At 38.5% G+C, this 22,247-nt stretch overlaps 1 protein-coding gene across 2 annotated transcripts in view; it reads left to right on the forward strand.

The window, feature by feature from the left end:
• The window catches only part of Usp13 (ubiquitin specific peptidase 13 (isopeptidase T-3)), a 137,305-nt gene that overhangs the window by 112,218 nt on the left and 2,840 nt on the right, over positions 1 to 22,247 (forward strand). For both annotated transcript variants that reach the window (XM_013033688.1, XM_013033689.1), the window contains exons 18-19: positions 2,947 to 3,113; positions 5,218 to 5,371. In XM_013033688.1, the coding sequence (XP_012889142.1) occupies positions 2,947 to 3,113; positions 5,218 to 5,371 (321 nt within the window). The remainder of the gene's footprint in view (positions 1 to 2,946; positions 3,114 to 5,217; positions 5,372 to 22,247) is intronic.

A 22,247-nucleotide genomic window follows, 5' to 3' on the forward strand; every position in this document is an offset into this window, starting at 1 on the left:
AGGGATGGGAAAGGTAAACAAAGGAGGAGGCTGCAATGCTTGGTAAGAAATGTACGCATTATCCTGCCCATGCAATTGTAACCCCTCTGTACAGTTTGTTCACAAATAAAAAAAAATAAAATTAAAAAAAAAAAGACATACTCTACCCCTTAAAAATATCTTTTTGATCTGTACAACTTGGACATGGGGGGTGGGGGAGGAAAAGTAGAAGAAAAATGAGGGAAGGGGTAAAAGTTTGACAAAAAATGTACTTACTACCATACTTAAGTAACTGTAACCTCTCTGTACATCAACTTGACAATAAAATACATACATACAGATATATATATATATACATATATATCCTTCAGTGGTAAGAAGATTATTAAAAAGATGTGAGATCTATTTCTAGTTAAGTTGATGAAGACTTGAACCATGCATGAAGAAATCCAAACCCTTTAGTTAGCCTTTTCTTTTGTCTACTTCATAAGATATAATTCATCTAGCTACTCATTTAAAGTATATATACCAGTGGTTTTTAGTACATTCACAGTTATATAGCTGTTACCATTTATAATTTTAGAACATTTTTCTTTAAAAAAATCTTCTCCACCCTAGCAGTCACTTCCCATTCCCTCTCTAGCTCTCCTCAGACACTGAAAATCACTAATCTACTTTCTGGATATTCTATAATTGTTAAAAAATTATCTTTTTTGTGCATTTCATATGAATGAATCATATGCATGCATGCATATATGTGTGCATATGTGTGTTTGTGTGTATGTGTGTGTGTTAGTGATCACAGTCTTGAGGCATAAACTCAAAGCCTTTAGGTTTATGCCTGTGCTGGCCTGTACCATGACTCTCCTATTTATGCTTCCTGAATAGCTGAGAAGATGTGTACACTACTGTGTCCAGCTTATTGACTGACAAGGTGATCTTGGGAACTGTTTTCCTGGACTGGCCTTGATCAGCTGTCCTCCTAATCCTTGCCTCTCAAGTAGCAGGTGTTAAAAATATAAGCCACTATACTTGGCTATTTCATTCTTTCTTATAACAGAATAATAATTCTGTTATGTGTACATACATTTTATTTATTATTTCATCAGTTGATGGACATTTAGATTGTTTCCAGTCTTTGAATTATAGTGTGGCTATAATTATTTTCATACAATGTGTGTGTGTGTGTGTGTGTGTGTGTCTGCCAATCAATACTGGACTTGAACTTGGGACCTCAAGATCTCATTTGCCTTATATACTTACAGTTGGCAATCTACCACTTGAGCAGTGTCTCCAACATGTGCAAAAGTTTTGTGTAGATATATATTTCCATTTCTCTTAGGAGGAATTGTCATGTAATATATTAGCTTTCTGAAGAACCATTTTATATTCCCAGAAAGAGGGCTCTAATTTCTGGATAGATATCAGATAGATGATATACAATTTTTTTCTCATTTTGCTGTCTTTCCATTTTTTGTTTTTGGAAGTATTGAGATTTGAACTTAGGGCTTTGTGATTGCTAGGCAAGTGTTATGTCACTTGAGCCCTGCCTCTATTCTTTTTTGCTTTGTTTATTTTTATTTATTTATTTTTTGCCTCTTCTGGGGCTTGAACTCAGGGCCTGTGTGCTGTCTCTAAGCCTCTTTGTGCTCAAGGCTAGCACTCTACCACTTGAGACAAGTACCACTTCAAGCTTTTTCTGAGTAGTTTATTGGCGATAAGAATCTTATAGACTTTCCTGCCTGGGCTGGCTTTGAACTGTGATCCTCAGATCTCAGCCTCCTGAGTAGCTAGGATTACAGGTGTGAGCCACTGGTGCCTGGCTGCTTTGGTTAATTTTTGGGTAGGGTCTCACTTTTTGTCCAGGTGAGCCTGGATCATTTGCTATTTATACTTCCTGTGTAGCTCAAATTACAGGCGCAAGCTACTCTTCTCAGCTTTTTACTGGTTGAGATGAGGTCTTGCAGAGTTTTTGCTCAAGCTAGCCTCAAACCATGATTTTCTTGATCTCACTCTCCTGAGTAGCTTGAATTACAGGTGTGAGTGACCACATTCAGCTTGTCTTTTCATATTCTTGCTTACAATTTGAAGCATCTGCTTTGGAAATTTTGATGAAATTCAATTGTCTATTTTTTTTCCGTAGGCACTGGTGTCTTTCATATTATGTCTAAGAAACCTTTATTTATTTCTGTTTTTTTTCTGTTTTCTTTTTCTTTTTTGCATTATTGGAGATTGAATTCAGGGACTTGTGCTTGGTAGGCAAGTACTCTACCACTTGAGCCACATCCTTAGTCCTTCTATGGTTTCTTCCAAAAGTTTTGTAGCTTTGGCCCCTACATTTAAGCTAATGAGCCATTTTCAGTTAGTTTTGTCTGTGGTGTGAAGTTTGACTTTATTTTTTCTATTGGAATGGCTGGTTATTATAGCATTATTTGATGAGAAAATTGTCTTTTCTCTACTGGATGGTCATGTCAAAAATCAATAGGTTATGGATCCATAAGCATATGCCTATATGTATAGACTAATTCTGAACTTCCAATTCTATTAAATTGATTTGTATATCCTTATGCTTATCCCAGACTGTCCTAATTATTACAATTTTGTACGTATCTTTCCTTAACTCTAAAGCATGTCAATTGCTAGATTAAAAAAAAAAACCAATGAGGGGAAGGGATATAACAAAATGCTGAAATAAGGGTACAGGTGGACCCACTGTAACAATGAGATGTACAAGATACTATGTTGAAAACGAACTTTAGAACTTGGTGGGGGGGGCGGAATTGGGGAGATGGGGAGGGAAGGGATAGTAGGGGAAAAATAAAGGAAGAGATAACAATGCTCAATAGGAGATGTACTGATTACCTTACTCATGTAACTGTAACCCCTCTGTACAGTATCTTTACAATAAAAAAATTTAAAAAAACCCAATGACAACAACAAAAAACATTTGGATGTGATCATTTTCAGATTTTGCTGAACCACTGACAATGCCTGGCTATGGAGGAGCAGCATCTGCTGGGGCTTCTGTCTTTGGTGCTACTGCATTGGATAACCAACCTCCAGAGGAAATCATAGCTATCATTACCTCCATGGGATTCCAGCGGAATCAGGCTGTGCAGGCACTAAAAGCAACAGTAAGCCTGAGAGACTGTGCGAATGCCCCTCTTAAGGGAGTAGGTTTGTGTTTCTGTCAGTAGCAACTAAGACTTCTCACATCTGTTGACTGCTTTGAAGCAATCTGTGCCCAATAAAGCACCCTACCTTGGCTCGTAAAGATTTATTTACAGATAGTATATGTATAACTAAACTAAACAATACAGTGAATTAAAGTATATGATGACAATGAAGCTAGGGCAGCATAACCAAACTACAAGAAAACCCTCCTCATCTTAAATGCTTGTCAACAAGACTCATGGATTTGATTTGCAACTTGCTACGGCAAGCATGAGATTCTGTGTCAATAAGAGAATGAAATAATACTTTTCTGATATGGAGACCTGATATGGAGAAATGTTTTATTTTTTATTTATTTTATTTTATTTTGTTTTTTTGGTCGGTCGTGGGCCTTGAACCCTGGGCTTAGGTGCTGTCTCTCAGCTCTTCAGCTCAAGGCTAGTGCTCTACCACTTGAGCTACAGCTCCACTTCCTGGAGTCTCATAGAAGGCTTGAATAGCTCCTTGGAATTCTCTGCACATATATACATATATATGTATATATGTGTGTGTGTGTGTGTGTGTGTGTGTGTGTGTGTGTGTGTGTGTGTGTGTGTGTGTGTGTGTATGAGGAGTATCCTGATATATTAGGAGTTAGGGGACTATGGAACTAGAGGGTAGATAAAATTTCTTGCAGTATAGATACCTATTTTAGGGAAAATACTTTTATTTTAAATAAAACACATCTTTTTTTTTCTCTTGCCATATCTTAATCTACTTTTTTGTTTGCTGGTACTGGGACTTAAACTCAGGGTCTGGACACTGCCCCTTAGCTTTCTCACTCAAGGCTGATACTTTTGTACCACACCTTTACTTCTGGCCTTTTTTTTTTCTGTTTAATTAGAGATAATAGTCTTGTGGACTTTCCTGCCTGGGCTGGCTTTAAACCACAATTCTCAGATTTCAGCCTTAAAAGTAGCTAGGATTAGAAGTGTGAGCTACCTGTACCTGGCTTCGTAATCCATTTTTGAGTGGATGTCTGCTTCTAGGTCCTTGTTGCCTGTCTTGGCTGATACAGTCTGTGGCTGAGGCCATGCTGCCTTTTTTGTTGTTGTTGTTGTTGGTCGTGGGGCTTGAACTCTGGGCCTGGGTGCTGTCCCTGACCTCTTCAGCTCAAGACTAGTGCTCTACCACTTGGGCCACAATGCCGCTTCTGGCTTTCTGGTGGTTTATTGGAGATAAGAGTTTCATGGGCTTTCTTGCCTGGGCTGGCTTTGAACCGCAATTCTCAGATCTCAGCCTCCTCATTTAGGATTACAGGTGTGAGCCACCACTGCCTGGCAATACCCTGTCTTTTGACTGGCTGTGGAAATTTTTCTGGAACACTCTATTTTCTTTTCAAATGCTCAAAAGAGAGTCTCAACCAAATTTTATTTCACTTAGGATACTTCCTTGTGTTTCTGCTTATTTTGTTTGCCTGACTGTTTCATTGTAGCTTCTGACTAAACAGATTTTTTAGCTTGCCAGTGACAGCACACACAGGGAAAGGTGGGAATGCTTTCATGGTGAATTGGTTTGAACTATTTGTGCTAAAGCTATCACTTAACCAAGTCATTAATCTCATCTCTACTGCAATCTAGTTATTCCTCCAATATGTAGAGAAAGGAGGCATGAACAGTATTCACATTGGCACCACTCTATCTCATGTTTCTCCAGGAAATGCAGTTGGCAGAGAAGATGATTTGTTCAGTTACTGTGGTGGTAGAAGGGGCTGCACTTAGGCAAATGCTGTTCCTATTCCTTTTGTCATTCTGCACTCATCATTATCAGTATCAGCCTGCAGAGATGCTGACTGAGACAGATTGGGGCTTTGGAATGACGATCTACTGCTCAGAACTGTTTTCTGGTGAATCCAATTACAGACATGGGTGCATCTCTTAGGCAAGAGGCAGAGCTTCTGGCTCAGAGGCACTTAGATTAATTAATTCAGGCCTTCTGCCCTCTGTTCAGCATCTGGCTGAAATGGTCAGGATATAATGAGACCCAGGGGACTGCATGTGTCATAAAATTGTTTTGTTTTATTAGAATAATAACCTGGAAAGAGCACTGGATTGGATCTTTAGCCACCCTGAGTTTGAAGAGGACAGTGACTTTGTGATTGAGCTCGAGAATAATGCCAATGCTAACATCATCTCTGAGGCTAAACCAGAAGGACCTAGAGTCAAGGATGGATCTGGAAGTAAGTTCTTGCTTTAGACATTTCCTAGTATCATGACAGCCCTTCCCCTCACCCATACATATCCAAGCTTTTGTCAGCATTGAAAGTCAGCACAGTATGCATTTTGCTACTTTGCCTAGGCCACAGTGGTTTGATAAAGCCTCACAGTTGTATCACTGGGAGGTGTGTGTGTGTGTGTGTGTGTGTGTGTGTGTGTGTGTGTGTGTGTGTGTGTGTGTGTGTGTAAATTTAGTTCCAGTTTTAACTTTGTCCATTTCTTTGAGATATAATTTCTTCATGGACCAATAGAAGCTTTTGTTTAAAAGACTGTATTTATTTTATGTGATTCTTTTTGAACAGTGGATAAGTGGTCCACTCATGTTCTTTTTGAACATGAGACAAGTGGTCTCATGTCCTTGTCTGTATCACTATCAATGTCAACTACTGGTAATTCTCTGAAGGGGTGTTTCAGGATGTTCCAGTACTGGGGCTTGAACTTCTCAGGGCTAAGGCATTGTCCCTTAGCTTTTTTCCTCAATGTTAGTGCTCTACCACTTGGGCTACAGCTCCACTTCCAGCTTTTTGGTGGTTAATTGGAGCTAAAGAGTCTCACAGACTTTTCTGTCAGGGCTGGCTTCAAAACTGGATCTTCAGATTTCAGCATTCTAAGTAGCTAGGACTATAGGCATTAGCCACCAGTGCCCAGTGATATCCATATACTTAGCCTGACATTCAATATGTCCTGGAATCATATCCCAGCCTACCACATTTTCTGTTCTTCTGTCACACCCCTGGACCACTCAGTTGACACCAATTTTCATCTAGCCTGCCTCTAGACTTCTGGTCAGATGAATCACCATCATTGTACATTAAAATTCTTACCATCCTTTATAACAGAGCCATAGATTCCATTTCTCCATGGTGCTTTTCCAGTTCCTTATTATGATCATAATTAGTCTGTGATCACCTCATATGCTAGTAATAATTATACAAATATTGAAATATGTCCATTAAAATACTTCCATATTTCCATATTTAATTCTCCCAATAGCCCTATGAGGTCGATACCAGTATAATCTCTATTTTACAGGTGAAGACACTGAGATAGAGAAGGGTAAATAGCCTGTTAAGTTCTCATAAACTGGTGGGTAGAACCAGAGTTCTAACCCAGGCAGTCTACCTCTAGGGCTTGTGCCTACAGCCACTAGAGTGCATTATTTGTTTTTCTATTGTTAGAAGCATCAAATTGCTCTTGCAGTAAAACTATTTATGTACCTCTTTGCACTTCCTGTTTTAGTGGGAGCTTGTGGGAGGACAGATATTATTTTATGAAACTTGCAGTGTCTAACACATAGACAGTACTGAGTAAATAATAATTGGCTTTATATAAATTTATATCACCAGTATTTGTTCCTATGAACAAATATCCTCATTAATGGTCTCAACAGACTTGGCATGTATTGGTCTAGACCTAGAGAGAGAGGAGGAGAGATACAGGCAAGGTTTATGTTTAAGAAAACAAAACAAACATAAAATAGGAATTTATTCACTGAAACCGTTTCATCACAACTGAGGAAGAAAAGGATAAGATGTTGTTCTCCCAACTTTCATATTTATCTGAAAGATCTTATATTACATTTCAGAAATCACTAGTTTGCCTGAAATATTAGAGGTTGTAATGGAAAAGTTCCTCAATAATTCATGAGCAGATCTATTATGTGCTCTAAGTCCATCAGTTCACTGCTTCATTGACTTTTCAATAATGGACTTTTTTTTGGAGACTCCTTCTCTTAGAAGGAATAAGCCACAAGACAGGGCTGCTTTGAAGCTGCACTGGGAAGATTTAATCATTAGGATTTCTGTACTTCTGATGGAATATGGAGGCACTGACCACTTAATTATAAAGACCAGAGATTTCCATCCCCAGGCTTCTTGCACCACAGGTTGATCAGCAGACACGGCTGGATTTCATGCCTCGATGATGCTTTCACACACCCTTTAAGGCAGTGTGGGTTGAGCTGCAGGTTGTTGGTGAGAGTGGGGAAGGCAATTATGAGATAAGCCATGTGAAAACTACATATAAGATATGCAGGATACAAAGACAGTGGGAGGTAAAAAGATTAATTACAAAAAAAGCAGAAAAGCAAAGACTTCCCTAATTTTACAAATACATTTTGAATCTGATTTTATAGAAGAACATTTTTTTCAACTAGTTTTCCCAGCACTGTATTTGGCTCATTACCGGGCATCTCCAGGGTGGCTTTTTCTGCTTCCACTTAGTACTATATGAGTGCAGCATGTGTTCAAAAGGAAAGAAAAAGATAACTTCTAGTATGTTGTCCCATTAGCACCCAACTCATATGTTACTCACTGTTTTCTTTTTCTATTTAAAGCACTAACATTTATATTATTTACTTTTCTTACAGTTAAATGGATATATAATTATTTTAGCAACTTGAGAAAATGTTTGTGTATGTATATATATATATACATTATATATATGACATTAGAAATTATAATTCTAGTACTCAGCTACAATCAGTGTTAAAGTTTTGTGTGTAGTCTTTATAGCTTTATGCAAATATATAAGAATGAAGAGCCGGGCGCCAGTGGCTCATGCCTATAATCCTAGCTATTCTAGAGGCTAAGATCTGAGGATCACAGTTCAAAGCCAGCCTGGGCAGGAAAAGTCCATGAGACTCTTATCTCCAATAAACCACTCAGAAAACCAGAAGTGGCGCTGTGGCTCATGGCTCAAATGGTAGAGCGCTAGCCTTGAGCTGAATTGCTGAGGGACAGTGCCCAGGCCCAGAGTTCAAGCCCGGCGACTGACAAAAACAAAACAAAACAAAAAAACAGAAAGAATGAAGAAAAATAACTTCTTATTTTATATTCTATTTATAACTAACTTTTTCTCTTAACTCTAAGTATTCATATATGTAAATGTAAATCTGTATCATTAAACATATGTTAGTAATGTTCTATTAAGCAAATGTGCCATAATTTATATACCTAATTTTAGGCTAACTAGATATTTAAATAAGACTGTTATAGAAAGGGTTTCAAATAATGAAATGTTTCCACATTCATTTAACAGCAATGACTTTAAATGATTTTTATTACTGTATATTAATTGCACAAAGAAATTTCTCTGTGGCATTTCCATATATGCATATATTTTGATCCAATTCACCCCCTCTATTACTTTTTCTTGTTTTGACTCCCTCACTTTCTAAACAACTTTAATGTGTTTCATAATGCTGTTTTCATGTGTGCATATGAAGTACTTTGATCATATTAGTTTTTAATTTTTTTATTGTAAAGATATGGTACAGAGGGGTTATGAGTAAGGTGCATGAGTAAGGTAATGAGTACATTTCCTATTGAGCATTGTTACCCACTCTTTTATTTTCCCCCTCCTCTCCCTTCCCTTTCCTCCTCCCCAAACCCTCCACCCTACAACAAAATTGTAAGGTTGGTTTTCAACATAGTGTCTTGTACATCTCATTGCTACAATGGTTCAGCCTGTATCCTTATTTCAGCATTGTGTTATTTCCCTTCCCCTCCTCAAGTTGGAAAAATGTGTATACAAGATGCAGGGCACTAGAATCAGTGACAACAGTGACAACAGGGGTTATACCGGGGGTGGGGTGGGGGAAGGGGGAGAACATACAAAAGAAACAAAAAAAAATGACATAGTACATTAAAAAAAATGTGTCCCTATCTTGGGGTTCATTTCACTTAGCATCATCTGATATGTTCATATGTACATAGCTTTTGACCTTCTCTGCTTGTCTGGTAAGATTTTTGATGTATACTAGTTATTGCAAATAAGGGAAACCATGGGACTGTTATTTTGGATATGGTTACTTCACTTAATATAATTTTTCCAAATCTTTCCATTTCCTAACAAATGGGGTAGTGCCATTCTTTCTCATGGAGGCATAGAATTCATATAAATAAATAAATAAATAAATACCTCACATTTTCTTTATCCATTCGTCTACGGAGGGACTGATTCCATATCTTAGCTATGGTGACTAATGCTGCGATAAACATAGTTGTACTGGCAGCTTCAGTATGGCCTTGTTTGCTTAAATCTCCAAACGTGGGATTGCTGGGTCATAAGGGAGCTCTATGTGAAGTCTTTTGAGGAACCCCCATACTGCTTTCCAGAGTGACTGAACAAGTTTACACTCCTACCAACAATGCAGTAGGGTTCCCTTTTGACCACATCCCCTCCAGCATCTGTTGTTATTAGATTTCTTGATTCTAGCCATTCTAACTGGGGTGAGGTGGTATCTCAATGTTGATTTGTGTTTCTTTTATGGCTAGAGAAGTTGAGCATTTCTCCTGTGTCTATTGGCTATTGTTATTTTCTCTTCAGAGAAGTTTCTCTTTAAGTGTTTAGCCCACTTATTAAACAAGTGGTTGTTTCTTTGAGGATGTTGTTGGGGGATTTAATTTTTTGAGTTCTAAGTATATTTTAGATACCAGGCCCTTGTCTGTTGAATTTTCTCCCAATCCATGGGCTTCCTATTGATCTTGCTAGCTATGTCCTTTGCCATGCAGCAGCTCTACAGTTTCTCCTCTGCCATCTTCCTCCAGACCTTATTAGTTGTTTTTTTCAATGAATGAATTTGGTTCACAGCACTACAACAAATACCCAATTTAATCCCTATCTAGGTAGTTAATATTAGTTCAACATATAACTTCCTTTTTCTCTATTAAAAATAATGTATAATAAACAGTATTAGATCTTTATTCTTTCTTTAGAGTAAGCTTCTGTGTGAGGTTTTTGAGTAAGGTATGCATGTTTTTCAGGTTTTAATGCAGCCTGCCGTCCCATGACCCTCTGTGTACAAGTTGGCTATTTTAGTGACTCCTCCTCTTCCCTCCAGCAGTGTTTCATATTTTTTGTCTTTATTATCTAATTGGTTTTCTTGTGCTAATGAATATCTCAATTCCTTTGGCCATTTTCCAGGATTTATTGAGATTTTGTGTGTTCCTTTTTTAATATATAATTTTTTGGTGTGTGTTTCGTAAGTGATTTATAGGTGAGTTTCACATAATATAGATTAGTCTGGGAAAACTAATAGCTTCACATAATTGAGTTTTTCTAGCCAGAGACATGAAATATTTCTCCTCTGATTCAGCCCTCACCTCCTCTCACCTCCATAAAGCTATATTGTTTTCCTTATAGACTCCCTTTGAATTTCCAGTTTAGATATGTCTCTGATGTTTACATTTTCTTCATTATATATGTGTTGAATTCACTCATTTATTTTTGAAATTATTACTGTATTTTGTAAAGTTACTGACCTTGCAGGAAGCCATTTCATGGAGGTTTGAACTGAATTACCTCAAATGTACAGGTTAATCTGGACAGATGTGTAATCTGTTAGGTAAGTTGTTATAAATTCCCAAGCCATTTCTGTCTTTTTCTGGTTGAGTTGACTGAAATATTTAATTTGAGGGTATCAAATACCATAAAGAAGTAAATTCCATTAGGGAGTAAGATAATACCATTACAAGATAAAAGTAATTGTTCTACTTGCGCCAAAACAAACAAACCAAGTAGAAACAGCTTATTCTGGGTTTCTGTTGTGAGAGATCTGTGCCTAATTTATCTAAGCAAAATGGGGTGATAGGTTGTCTTATAAAAGCTGGCAAGTCCTGGAATGGGACTTGATTCCAGGCATCCTTGATTCAAGATGAAATCTCTTCTATCTGATGGGACCCAGGAGCCTGCTTCCTCGTGGTTTGTTCTGTTACAGGAGATGAGCTCTTTGGCTTAAAGGAAATAAAAATAAAATCAAATATTTGGCTCAGGAGCAGAAAGGCATCAGTACTGACCACAGAGGAGACCAGATTGCTCCCCCAACAAAGTCGAGACAGGGTTTTATTAACTTGATGGAATTGGCTATTGGACATCATCATGTTGTCTAAAGGGTGTTGTCCCCTAAGCTGCTGTGAGAGCAACGAGGCTGGATAGAAGAAAACTTGTAGTAATCTAAGAGTCCATGCTTTTATTTGCCTTCTGTTCTCCTGTGGTGGTCCCTAACTGTCTCCATTCCACTCTCAGATAAGCCCTCCAGAATAGCTATCAGATGGTTACAAGCACCAGAGTTATAATACCACAGAGTTAGGAAAGGCCCTGAGAGTATGAGACAATTCTGACTTACTGAGGTGGATGCACTCAGATCTGGGTCATCAGCTCTGCTGAGGGAATCTGAGGGTGAAGATTCCTTCCTTCCTAGCAGGTGAGCTAGAAGGGAAAGGTAGGTCTTTTTCAAGCACTGTTTCAAATATGGGTTGGACCAACAGAATCAACTTCACCTGAGAACTTGTTAGAACTACAAATTATTGGGCCCACTCAGATCTGATGAATTTGGGACTCTGAGAAAGACCCAGTAATCTGTGCTCTAACAGGCCCTCTAGGTGATTTTGACAACTTATGTTTGAGAACCCTTCCTTTAAAAAGCAATATTAAACCATTATGACTATATGAAGGGGAGCATGGTTACCAGAACCTCAACAAACCTGCTAACCAGCAGCAAAAATACTGAGCTAGGTGTGAACCAGAAAAAGGTGATTACTGCCAGGCTAGAGGTTCAAAGTCACTGTATCAGATTCTCCTTTTAGAGAAAATGTTAACTTAAAATTGCCTCAGGTTAAGTATTTCTTATCATAATATTTGAAACCTGAAATGCTTTAAATTCCAAAACTAGTGTGCCAACCTGAAGGCACAAATGGAAAATTCCATATCTGTCATAATATAATGGGTTATATATATAGGCACACTTAGAAGTATTGCATAAAAATTACTTTCTGCCTCTTGTGTGGGTGGTATGATGACATATGAAGGCATCCTAAGATATCTTATTCTATGTATTATTTAAAAAAAATGGGAAAACCCAGCAATTTGAAACATTTCTAATCCTAAACATTTTGGATAAGCAGTACGCAACAAGGAAGTAATGTTAATGCTTGAAACTCTTTAACACATGATAGTCACTATCATTTATTGAATGTGCAAGGCGCTCCCTCCTCTAGTTGTTTCTTTTTTTTTTTTTTCCCACTGCCTACAGGTCAACACCCACCTTATAGGTAGGTGTTCATATGGGAAGTGGTGACAGAGTAGGTGAACATTTAGTGTCACTCATTACGGTCCTTCTGCTCTACCAGATAAAAGTTGTGGGTAGGTCCTCCCAATATTCTGGGTCTTGGAGGATTGTGTTGGCAATGGTGGAATTTGGTAGTAGGCAGAGACAGGTGACTCTGTAGCCTACAACTTCCACACTCCAGGACTAGACCAAGGCCTTTGGCAGCCGGAGCTGTTCATAGGCTTCTCTGTTTCAGGGTTGGAGCTGGGGTTGATGAACTGCTTGAGGTGTGGATATGTTAAAGCTCTCCTGGTTTGGGTTTGAAAATGTGACAGCCTGCTCCAACCACACCGCAACTTCCTCTGCCACCACAGGCCTGATTGGCCCTGATTGGCCTTGATTGGCCTGAGACTGTGGTCCTCCATTAGCCACTGCCATGCCTGCTGCACGTTCCTGCTATAGTAGGAACTCCTTGTTGGCTTTGCTCCTGCCCCATCACTGCTTCCACTTCTTGTTTCTTCAATTTACCAGCCCAGCTGCTCTCTTAATGATGAGAATCTAAGGGAGGCATAGCCGACCACTGAAGAGAAGTCTATTTGGATCTAATATTGCAACACCAGGGCAGCATAGAAGTATCTCCTAGCTGCTCACCAAGTAGCTGAGAATCCTGATTTTATAGTCAGAAAAAGGATGTAACCAAGATGTATGCACTAGTGATAGCAGTCCCCTCATAAAAAAGAGGATTGTGTTGGCCTCAGTCATGGTATTTTATACAAATGGCAGCTGTGGCCAGGTGCTAGTGGCTTGTAATCCTCCTAGCTACTCAGGAAGCTGAGATCTGAGGATTGCAGTTCAAAGCCAGCTCAGGAAGTAAGGTCCATGAAACTCTTACCAAAAAGCTGGAAGTGGAGCTGTGACTCCAGTGTAGTAGAGCACCAGCTGAAGGCTGAAGGTGAATAAACTAAGGGACCAACACCCAGGTCCTGAGTTGAAGCCTCAGTGGCCTAAAACAAAAAGAAACCAAAAGTGATGGACTGTTTGAATTGGTCCCAGATCTTCTGCTCCATCACCAAGGGAAAGGAATATTGTCCTTACATCTGGGTGGAAGTGGTTACAGGCTCTTACAGGTTTTATTGAGGATTTGGTGGCCAAAAAGTGTGGCAGAATCTGCTTGCTGGGAGAGTATTCTCTGCAATTGGAATTCTGCTTTGGGTTCAAGATAGCCTTGCAAAAGAACAGTCTAGCTACTTGGCAGGCAGGCTCTCCCTCAATGCAGCAAGGGCTCAGATTGACAGTAGAGAAAGGTCTAACAGTTAAACAGAAAGCCTGTCCCAGACTTCATCATCTTGAAAGGAAATGGACTTCCTGTAGAAAGAAAGCACAGACTTTTAAAAGGTTGTTTATAATAAAGGTTTATAAGTAACAGTACTTTAACATTATTTAAGTGCTCTAACAGTGCTGAACTCCTGTCCCAGAGTGCTAGGGAGAGGTGGGTCCCTAGTAGCTGTTTTTGAACCAGGAAGGAAATTGGGTCTGTCTTAGATGGTCTGTCTTAGATGGAACCTAAGTCCTTTCTCCTTTCTTCCTTATTTCATGACACACACATGTGTCCCATGTGTTGTACTGGGAAGAATATAAAAATCTATCTATCCTAAAGCTGTTTATTGGCATGTCCTATACATTTAATATTGAATTTTGAAAAGTTTCTAAACAGTAGAAAAGCAAAGCCTTTGCCCTGACCTCTCTGGATTCTGGAAAATTGCAAGATTATTTCTGTTTCCTTATCACACTTAATGAGTATTTAATTTTTTCCAAAGAACTCACTGATTGCCAGTGTAATTAACATGTGATTAGCTGTGATTACTCAAAACTTACTTTGGTTCCTTCAGCCTTGTTGCTGTAATGGTACAGCTCATTGGCAGCTGAGGTTTTGCAGTAAGGAGGTAGAGACAACTTCTTTTTGCTTAGTGCCAGGGTCTCTGCTCTTCCCAGGAAGCTAAGCCCAGTGGTCTACTTGGAAGCCACATAAACTTCCTTCCTGGGTCTAGTTCTCATCCCACTTTAGCACTTGTTACAATTCCTGGTGGTTTTGTTTTGTCTTGTTTATGTTTTCTGTTTTCCATTGTTGCTGTTGAAAGTTGATAGGAAGCTAGTCTCTGGAGTAAACTAAGTCATACTTAAGTATGAATGACTGAGAACTCATATTTGGAGAAAAGTGATATTTGGAGTTTAGCCAGCATAACAAATAGATTGATGATTGTTAGGTGTTGTTTGAGAAGACAGTTGTAAACTAAGATCTGCCTGTATTAACAATTGCATTAAGCTGTGTGAGTTATGACATTCCATAGGATGTTGTTCAGATGGTTTCATTAGCGCACTCTGAGGGTGGAGGTTTTAGCCCTCTAATGTTTAGCCCTCATTGAGCTTGTACACAGATGCCAGAGGTGAGTGAAAACTTCCATCTGGGAGACAATAGAAATGAAATCAGATCTGGGCATATTTCAAAAGGTGTTTTCTTTCTTGTGAAAATAGTCTTGCATAAACATTCTGGCCTTGTGGTAAATATGGACTGTTACAGCTGTTAACAGAACACCGGTGGTCACACTTGTAATTCTCGATACTCAGGAGACTGAAAGCTAAGGGTCTTGGCTCAGAGCCAGCCTAGGGAGGAAAGTCTGTGAGATTCATATCTCCAATTAACCACCAGAAAACTGGAAGTGGCACTGTAACTTAAGTAGTAGAGCACTAGCTTTGAGCAGAAGGGCTTAGGGAAAGAGTTCAGGCCCCGAGTTCAAGCCCCACAACACCATGAAAAAAAAAGAACAAGTGAGGGAAGTGGCTCTGTAGCTCAAGTAGAGTACCAGCCTTGAGCAAAACAACTAAGGGACAGTGCCCCAGCTCTCAGTTCAAATCCCAATACTCCCCTTCTCCCTCTGTCTCTTTCCTTCTCTCTTTCATGTGTACACACAAAACACATGGGTGAGCATGAAGAAAAAAACTGTGCCATATTTTTAATAATTAATAGGTTAAGAGATTGGGAATTTTCTTCTGTCCTTTTGTGGTGATTACCAATCATTTTATTCATCCATCTAGTTCATTCTGAGAGAATGTGAAGGTATCCTAGATTTTATGGTACACCAGCTTTCTAAGGTCAGTAAGATTGTTTGGGAGAGTAAGGGGGTAGAGAAGAGCACATCGACTTTCAGTGTATGACAGGCATGAATTTAGGCCCTTGGAGTGCACCTGCCCTGTGTCCAGCCATGGTGGTCTTTGATGAGCTCAAATGGTCCATGGTTTCAACCACTTCAAGATAAAGAAGTCTAAATCCCTGACTAACAACCTTAAGCATCTTTACCATTATTAGCTAAATGTCAAGGTGTTATCTATAGCAAGGCGAATTGGAGCATACATCTTAGCCATACTACCTGTAAAATTGGTGAAAAAAGCATATAGCTAAATACAAGTGGAGCTAGAGGTTTATTCAGATTTTCCCTCCACTTCAGTTGTAGACTGTCATGACTTGAGATACTACCACTTGGAAGTATATGTAGATGCTATAATGGCTTATAAAAATGAATTCATATAAAATACTCTTGAATCTACATTTGCTTTTGGTCATAATTGTTAAAGCATAAATTTTAAAAGGCAAGCTCATGACTTTCAAATAAATATAAAATAAACATCTATCACAGATACTCTTCTTTAAAAATCACAGATACTGTTTAACTCACTAATGAGTGAAGTAGTCTGATGTCAGACTGATTTAAAAATATTTGAGAGGTTAGTACATTTAAAGAAAATCTAAGGAATGTTACATGGACTTGATAAGTAATTATATATATGGTATTTGTCTCAGTGGACAGATTTTTTTTTTTGTAATTTTGCCAGACAAAATCTAGACATTAACAACTAACTTTCTAAGTCTTGGTCCTTTAACCCATAAGCAGTAGGCAGTGAGATGAATATGTTTATACTGCCAGACCTGGGAACAGAAAGCTTATTCTCTAAAAGATCAGATAGTGTGTGAGGTTTCGTGGGCCATGTGCGTGTCTATCTTACTTACATGCTTCTCTTTTCCTACTCACCTGAACAAAAACAGGTTGGAGGCTGGCTTTGGCCAGTGTTTTACTGGCGTCCTCTCATGTGGGTGATCTTTGTGTGGTCTTCACTCCATGTGACATTGAAATGCTGCCTAGCTCTTTTATTTCCCAAGTTTCATGGAATCTTTCCTGAAAATAGTGCTCACAAAGAACAAAATCAAAAGAATATATTTGTTCTTATTATGTTTGCTGGAGATGGTAGTAATAAAATACGATGTCAAAAATCTCAGTTATTAGAAAGGTTGAGAGAAGATGTTTGCTTAAGAGTTCAGAAAGGACCAGATGTATAAGAAGGAGAAACATGAACTTAACACACAGTTCAGTTCTGGCTATTTGGAGGGATGCTCTTCCAGAGGTGGGACATGTAGTGGCGAGTCAGGCTTTGAAGGTTTCTCTGTTGAAAGTCAGCAGTTCTGAAATGTTTCTCTCGTCTTCACTGCCTTTTTAATCTTCATAACCTGAGTTCAAGTCCCAGGACTGGCAAAACAAACCAAAAAAGAAGAGGGGGGTGATGGTTCATGATGCTTTTGAAAGGAGAGCTCTGTGAACTGAGAGAAGAAACAAAAGCTTCCTTGTCTGGTTTATTCATCTTGACTTTTTTGGGGGGAAACAAATATAAATTGTCTGTCATCACAAGAGACCCTATAAGAGGGAAGTAATTAGGGCCAGAGGAAATGCGGGGATGGAATGAGAGGCTGGAATGATGACAAAGGAAGATTGTCCTCTGAAGTGTCTACAAAGAATTTAGCCTTGTCAACACCTTGATTTTAGATTTATGAAATCCAACACTGTAAAAAACTAATAAATTACTGTTGTTATAAGCCATGCATATATAAAATATATACGCATGTATATATTTATGTCTCTTACCTGTTTAGTTTTTTTGCAAATCAGTTAAGACATTCAGCTGGTAATCCTCATTGTGATTTTAGCTACTCAGGAGGCTGAGCTTTGACTAGTTATTTGAAGCCAGCTCAGGCAGGAAAGTGAGATGCTTGCCTCCAATTAACCTGAAAAAAGTTAGAAGTGGAACTGTGGCTAAGATGGTAGAGCACAAGCCTTGAGCAAAAAATTCAGGGACCAGTGCTCAGGCCCCAAATTCAAGCTCCAGGAATAACACAATTTAAAATAAGAGAGAACAAGAGAGAGAGAGGAGAGACAGGGAGAGAGAGAGAGACAGAGACAGACAGAGACAGAGACAGAGAGGGGGAGGGAGGGAGGGAGAAGAGAAAGAGACACAGAGAGAGAGAGAAAGCGAGAGAGAGCCTTTTTTCTGTTGTCAATTCTTTTTTTTTTCTTTTTATTGTGAGAATACCATACCCATACCGAGGGGTTACAATTACATGGGCAAGATAACCAGTACAGTTCTTATCAAGCATTGTTGCCTCCTCCTTGTTTCCCCTTCCCATCCCTTCCCATACTCCTCCCCTCCCCCCACCCCGTACCAAAGTTGTTAAGTTCGTTTTTCAACATATCTGTTGTCAGTTCTTAGTGGGAGTTCTTGAATAATGTGTTGATGATTTTTGACAATAAAGGTTATGCTAAACTTTAATTTTTTATGATTCTGACTATATATATATATATACACATACATATGTGTATATATATATATATATACACATACATATATATATGGATTGTCATTTACCAGAAGAGGAGAAATTGCTTTTGGGTGCTAATGGTCTGATATATTAGTTCTGGATTTATCCCTTTTTGTAGCCTGTTGTATCAATCCATTATATGTGTGGGTGTCTGAACAATGGTTCATTGTTGTGATCTTGGCTTACAGTGAGAAGTACTCACTAAATACTCTGTGGAATTGCTGAAGTCATTGTTTTGGGAGAGGTTGCTTAGGGGAGAATTCTGGTGTATTGTATTCTCTCTTGATTTTATAAAGAGCCTTAGAGGGCAGCTTTGTGTCTTTCAAGATAACGATTTTCAATTTGATGTAGAATTGTTCCAGAAGGGCTTATATAACCAAATGAAATTAAGAGAAGGCTTCAGACATTACTGCTTAGTGAGGGAGAGGTAGATTCTTTTGGTATCAGTGGAAGATTCCTGGATCACTATTTTGAAAATAAGTGCCAAACATATGACTAATATACACAACTGTTTATGCCTGGTCTCTATTCCAAACCTGAGATTTTTTTTTTAGCTGATATGATAGCAACAGAGAAGATTCATTAATGGTGGGAAAGGTAATTCTCTCTGATTAATTTCTGATTAAATAATTTTAATAGTTGGTACCCAAATTTATACTTTAGTAAGTAGTTTTAAAATAAATACACATGCATGTACAAATATGTAAGCTGGGCCCTGGTGGCTAATGCCTGTAATCCTAGCTACTCAGGAGGGTGAGAGTTGAGGATTACAATTCAAAGCCAGCCTAGGCAGGAAAATCCAAGAGACTCCTATTGTAAGAAATGAAAAGTGAGCAAGAGTGACCGATAGGAACTCAAGGCTTTATTGGGGGACAGACCTGCCAGGCTGCTCCAAGCATGAATGGAGACAGCAACCATGGACAGGTGTAGGCTGAATTTTAACAGAATTTTAGGGGGCAGTCACATGCGTCACATGGGCACTCACATGAATCACATTATGTAGAGTATGGGAATTTGGGGGTGGAGTCAGTTCTGAGTTATAAAGGTGTTATAAAGGTGTTACATGGAGTACAGGAATTGTGAGGAGAGTCCCATTCTGAGTTGCTCCCTTATGTAAGGAGACTGTTGCAACTGGGGTGGGAATTTGTATGTCACACCAGGAAAACAATGCAGCATTGGGGAAATAACAGATTTTTGTAAATATGTAGGAACTCAGGGTAGGACCTTAATTGGCAAGCTGAGTCTGACACCTTAGATTTATCTCCAATAAACTACTCAAAAAACCCTAAGTGGTGCTGTGGCTCAAGTGATAGAATACTAACTAGCCTTGAGCACAAAGAGGCTCAGGGACAGAGCCCAGGCCCTGAGTTCACACACACACACACACACACACACACACACACACACACACACACACACATTGCAAAGAAAAGACAGTGAGGAGATGGCGTAAAAGGATCCATTCCTTTATTCATTTATTTATAATTTAACAAATATTTATTCAGTACTTAATTGCATGCAAAGGGCTGTTGTCTGTGCCTGGAATATTTCAGTAAACAGACTCCCTGTGCTTATTGAGCTATATTCTTACCTGAGCTAAAAGGAAATAGACACTAGATAAAGGTACAAAGAAGTAGGTGACATGGCATGTGGTATATCAAGCTGGACAGATAGTAAAGCAGGATAAGGGACAGGGAGCAACAAGAGTGAGGGTGGAGTGGGAGAAAGGGCTAGAGCTTATAAGGTGCTTCAGGGAAGCTTTCTGATGAGGGGATATTTAATCTGACATCTCAGTGAGGTGAAGGGTGCATCATGTGAAACCTGAAAGAAAAACTTTAAATAGGAATAACTGTAGTTGCAAAGACTTGAAGATCAGCCAGGAGGCCAGAGCAGTTGGAGTGAAATAAAGGCAAGTTATAGACTGATATTAGAGAAGGAAGACATAAAAAACCACTGAGAATTTTGGGACAGACTAATAACACATTTTCATTTGAAAAAAGACCACTCTGGAAGCCATATTGTCAATAGCTAATAGCAGAAAAATGAAGGAGACAAGGAATCCAATTTTGAGTTATGTCAATGATGATCAGTGATTACTAGTAGACAGGGCTAGAGATAGTTGTGTTCAGGAAATTTTTGGAAGGAAATACTGATGAAATGTGCTGATAAATGGCTGGATGTAAAAGTATGAGAGGGAAGTCTAGATTTTGTCCTGAATTCCTGGAAGAATGGAGTCACTATTGATTGAACTAGGTAAGACTAAAGAGATATTGTTCAACAAACTAGCAGTGGGAGAAATGTTCTCTATTCTCCCCCAAAGATATCTCCAAGCAGCAAATCAATCAAACAAAGCCCCAAATTTACAGTATATGTGAAACAATATAAAAAATGAATTGCTTTCCCCAAAAGACAAGAATGCTCCCTCTTGCCATCATGATTAAACTTGTACACGAGGTTCTGACCAATGCAGACAGGCAAGAAATGAAACAAAACACATCTGGATTATCAGGGAGTAAGTAAAATTATTTTTATAGATAACATGATTTTGTATATAGAAAACCTTAAAGAATCTACTGAAGGAATTAGAATTAATAAGTGAGTACAACATGGTGGTACAAAATTTATTACTATTTTAATTTCTTGCTATGTATCCCATATATCCCTCTGCCTAGGCTTCTCAAATGCTGGGATTACAGGCATGCATTTTTACACCTGGCCAGTTTTTACACAATATGTGAACAATGAACATTCTAGACATGAAATTATAAAAACCAATACCATTTACTTTCAGATTTAAAAACAACAGGGTACAGGGAAAAGAAAGTTCTGAAGTCCAAGCCAAAGGTCAGCAACATTCACAGGTTAGGGAATTGAAGAAATGCCAGCAAAGCAGCCATATCTGGCCAGTTAAATGAGTCATGTCCTGGACAGATATTTGGGGAAGGAGAATCTGATTATCACTGTGTGATGTTGTTGAAGGGTGAATAAGTTGAAGACCTGGGATGCCCAGCTGAGTAAGTGAGTAAGGATGGCTCAAAAGCAAAGAAAAGGAATGGGAGAGAAGGGTGAGCTTAAAGGTCGATCCAAAATCAATACTTTTCTTTTTCACAATATATACTTAAAATTAAATACTAAAATATACACAAGTCTATTTTTTCTTTTTGTATTTATGTAGCAACACTACTCAGAAATTACTATAAGATTTTATATTTTTTTCCTAGTTGGCTAAGTGGATTGTCCCTAATCCATACTTGTGTTGTGTGGATTAGAATTAACTAAAAGAACCTGAACTGAAACTGATAATAGAGTACTGCACCTGATGGCATATATATATATATATATATATATATATATATATATAGTATGACTGGTGTTTATTCTCTAACAAATATATATATATACACACATATATGTGTATATGTATATATATACACATACTCTGTTATATTAATATATATGTATATTAATCCTTGTTCAGAAAACCTGAAGCCTGAAGTTGGATCCCACATATGTCATAATTATGAATAAGTCAGACATCTTGCGTGAACCCTTATCTAATGCTGTTTTCCCTATAATTCTCTATGTCAATTTAGGTTTTATTTTTTGCCACACCAGTTGTAAAGCTTGAACTCAGGGCCTCCAATCATTTAAAACCCACCTCCATTTCTGGTGTTTTGCTAGTTCATTGGAGATAAGAGTCTCTTGTATTTGTCTGTCCAGTCTGGCTTTGAACCTAGATTCTCAAATCTCAGCCTACTGACTAGGATTACTGGCATGAGCCACTAGCACCAGGCTAGTTTGAGTTGCTTATGTAAATTTCCTGTAATCCTGGAAAGTAGATGTGGGTTTTTTTCTGTCTTTTTTCAAGCTCCTAGAAATGAAATGGTTTGTCTACCTTCACACTATCTGGAAGTTAATAGAACAGATTGGGATGGGAGAATATGAAACCCCCTTCCAGATTTGAATTTAACACCAGCTGTACTTTGATAGTTCATATCCCACTTTTGTTACTATAAATTTGTAGGCGGGTTGTGTGTGTGTGTGTGTGTGTGTGTGTGTGTGTGTGTGTGTGTGTGTGTGTGTGTGTGTG

The sequence above is a fragment of the Dipodomys ordii genome, unplaced genomic scaffold (genome assembly GCF_000151885.1).
Source record: "Dipodomys ordii isolate 6190 unplaced genomic scaffold, Dord_2.0 Scaffold175, whole genome shotgun sequence".
In the NCBI taxonomy this organism is placed as follows: domain Eukaryota; kingdom Metazoa; phylum Chordata; class Mammalia; order Rodentia; family Heteromyidae; genus Dipodomys; species Dipodomys ordii.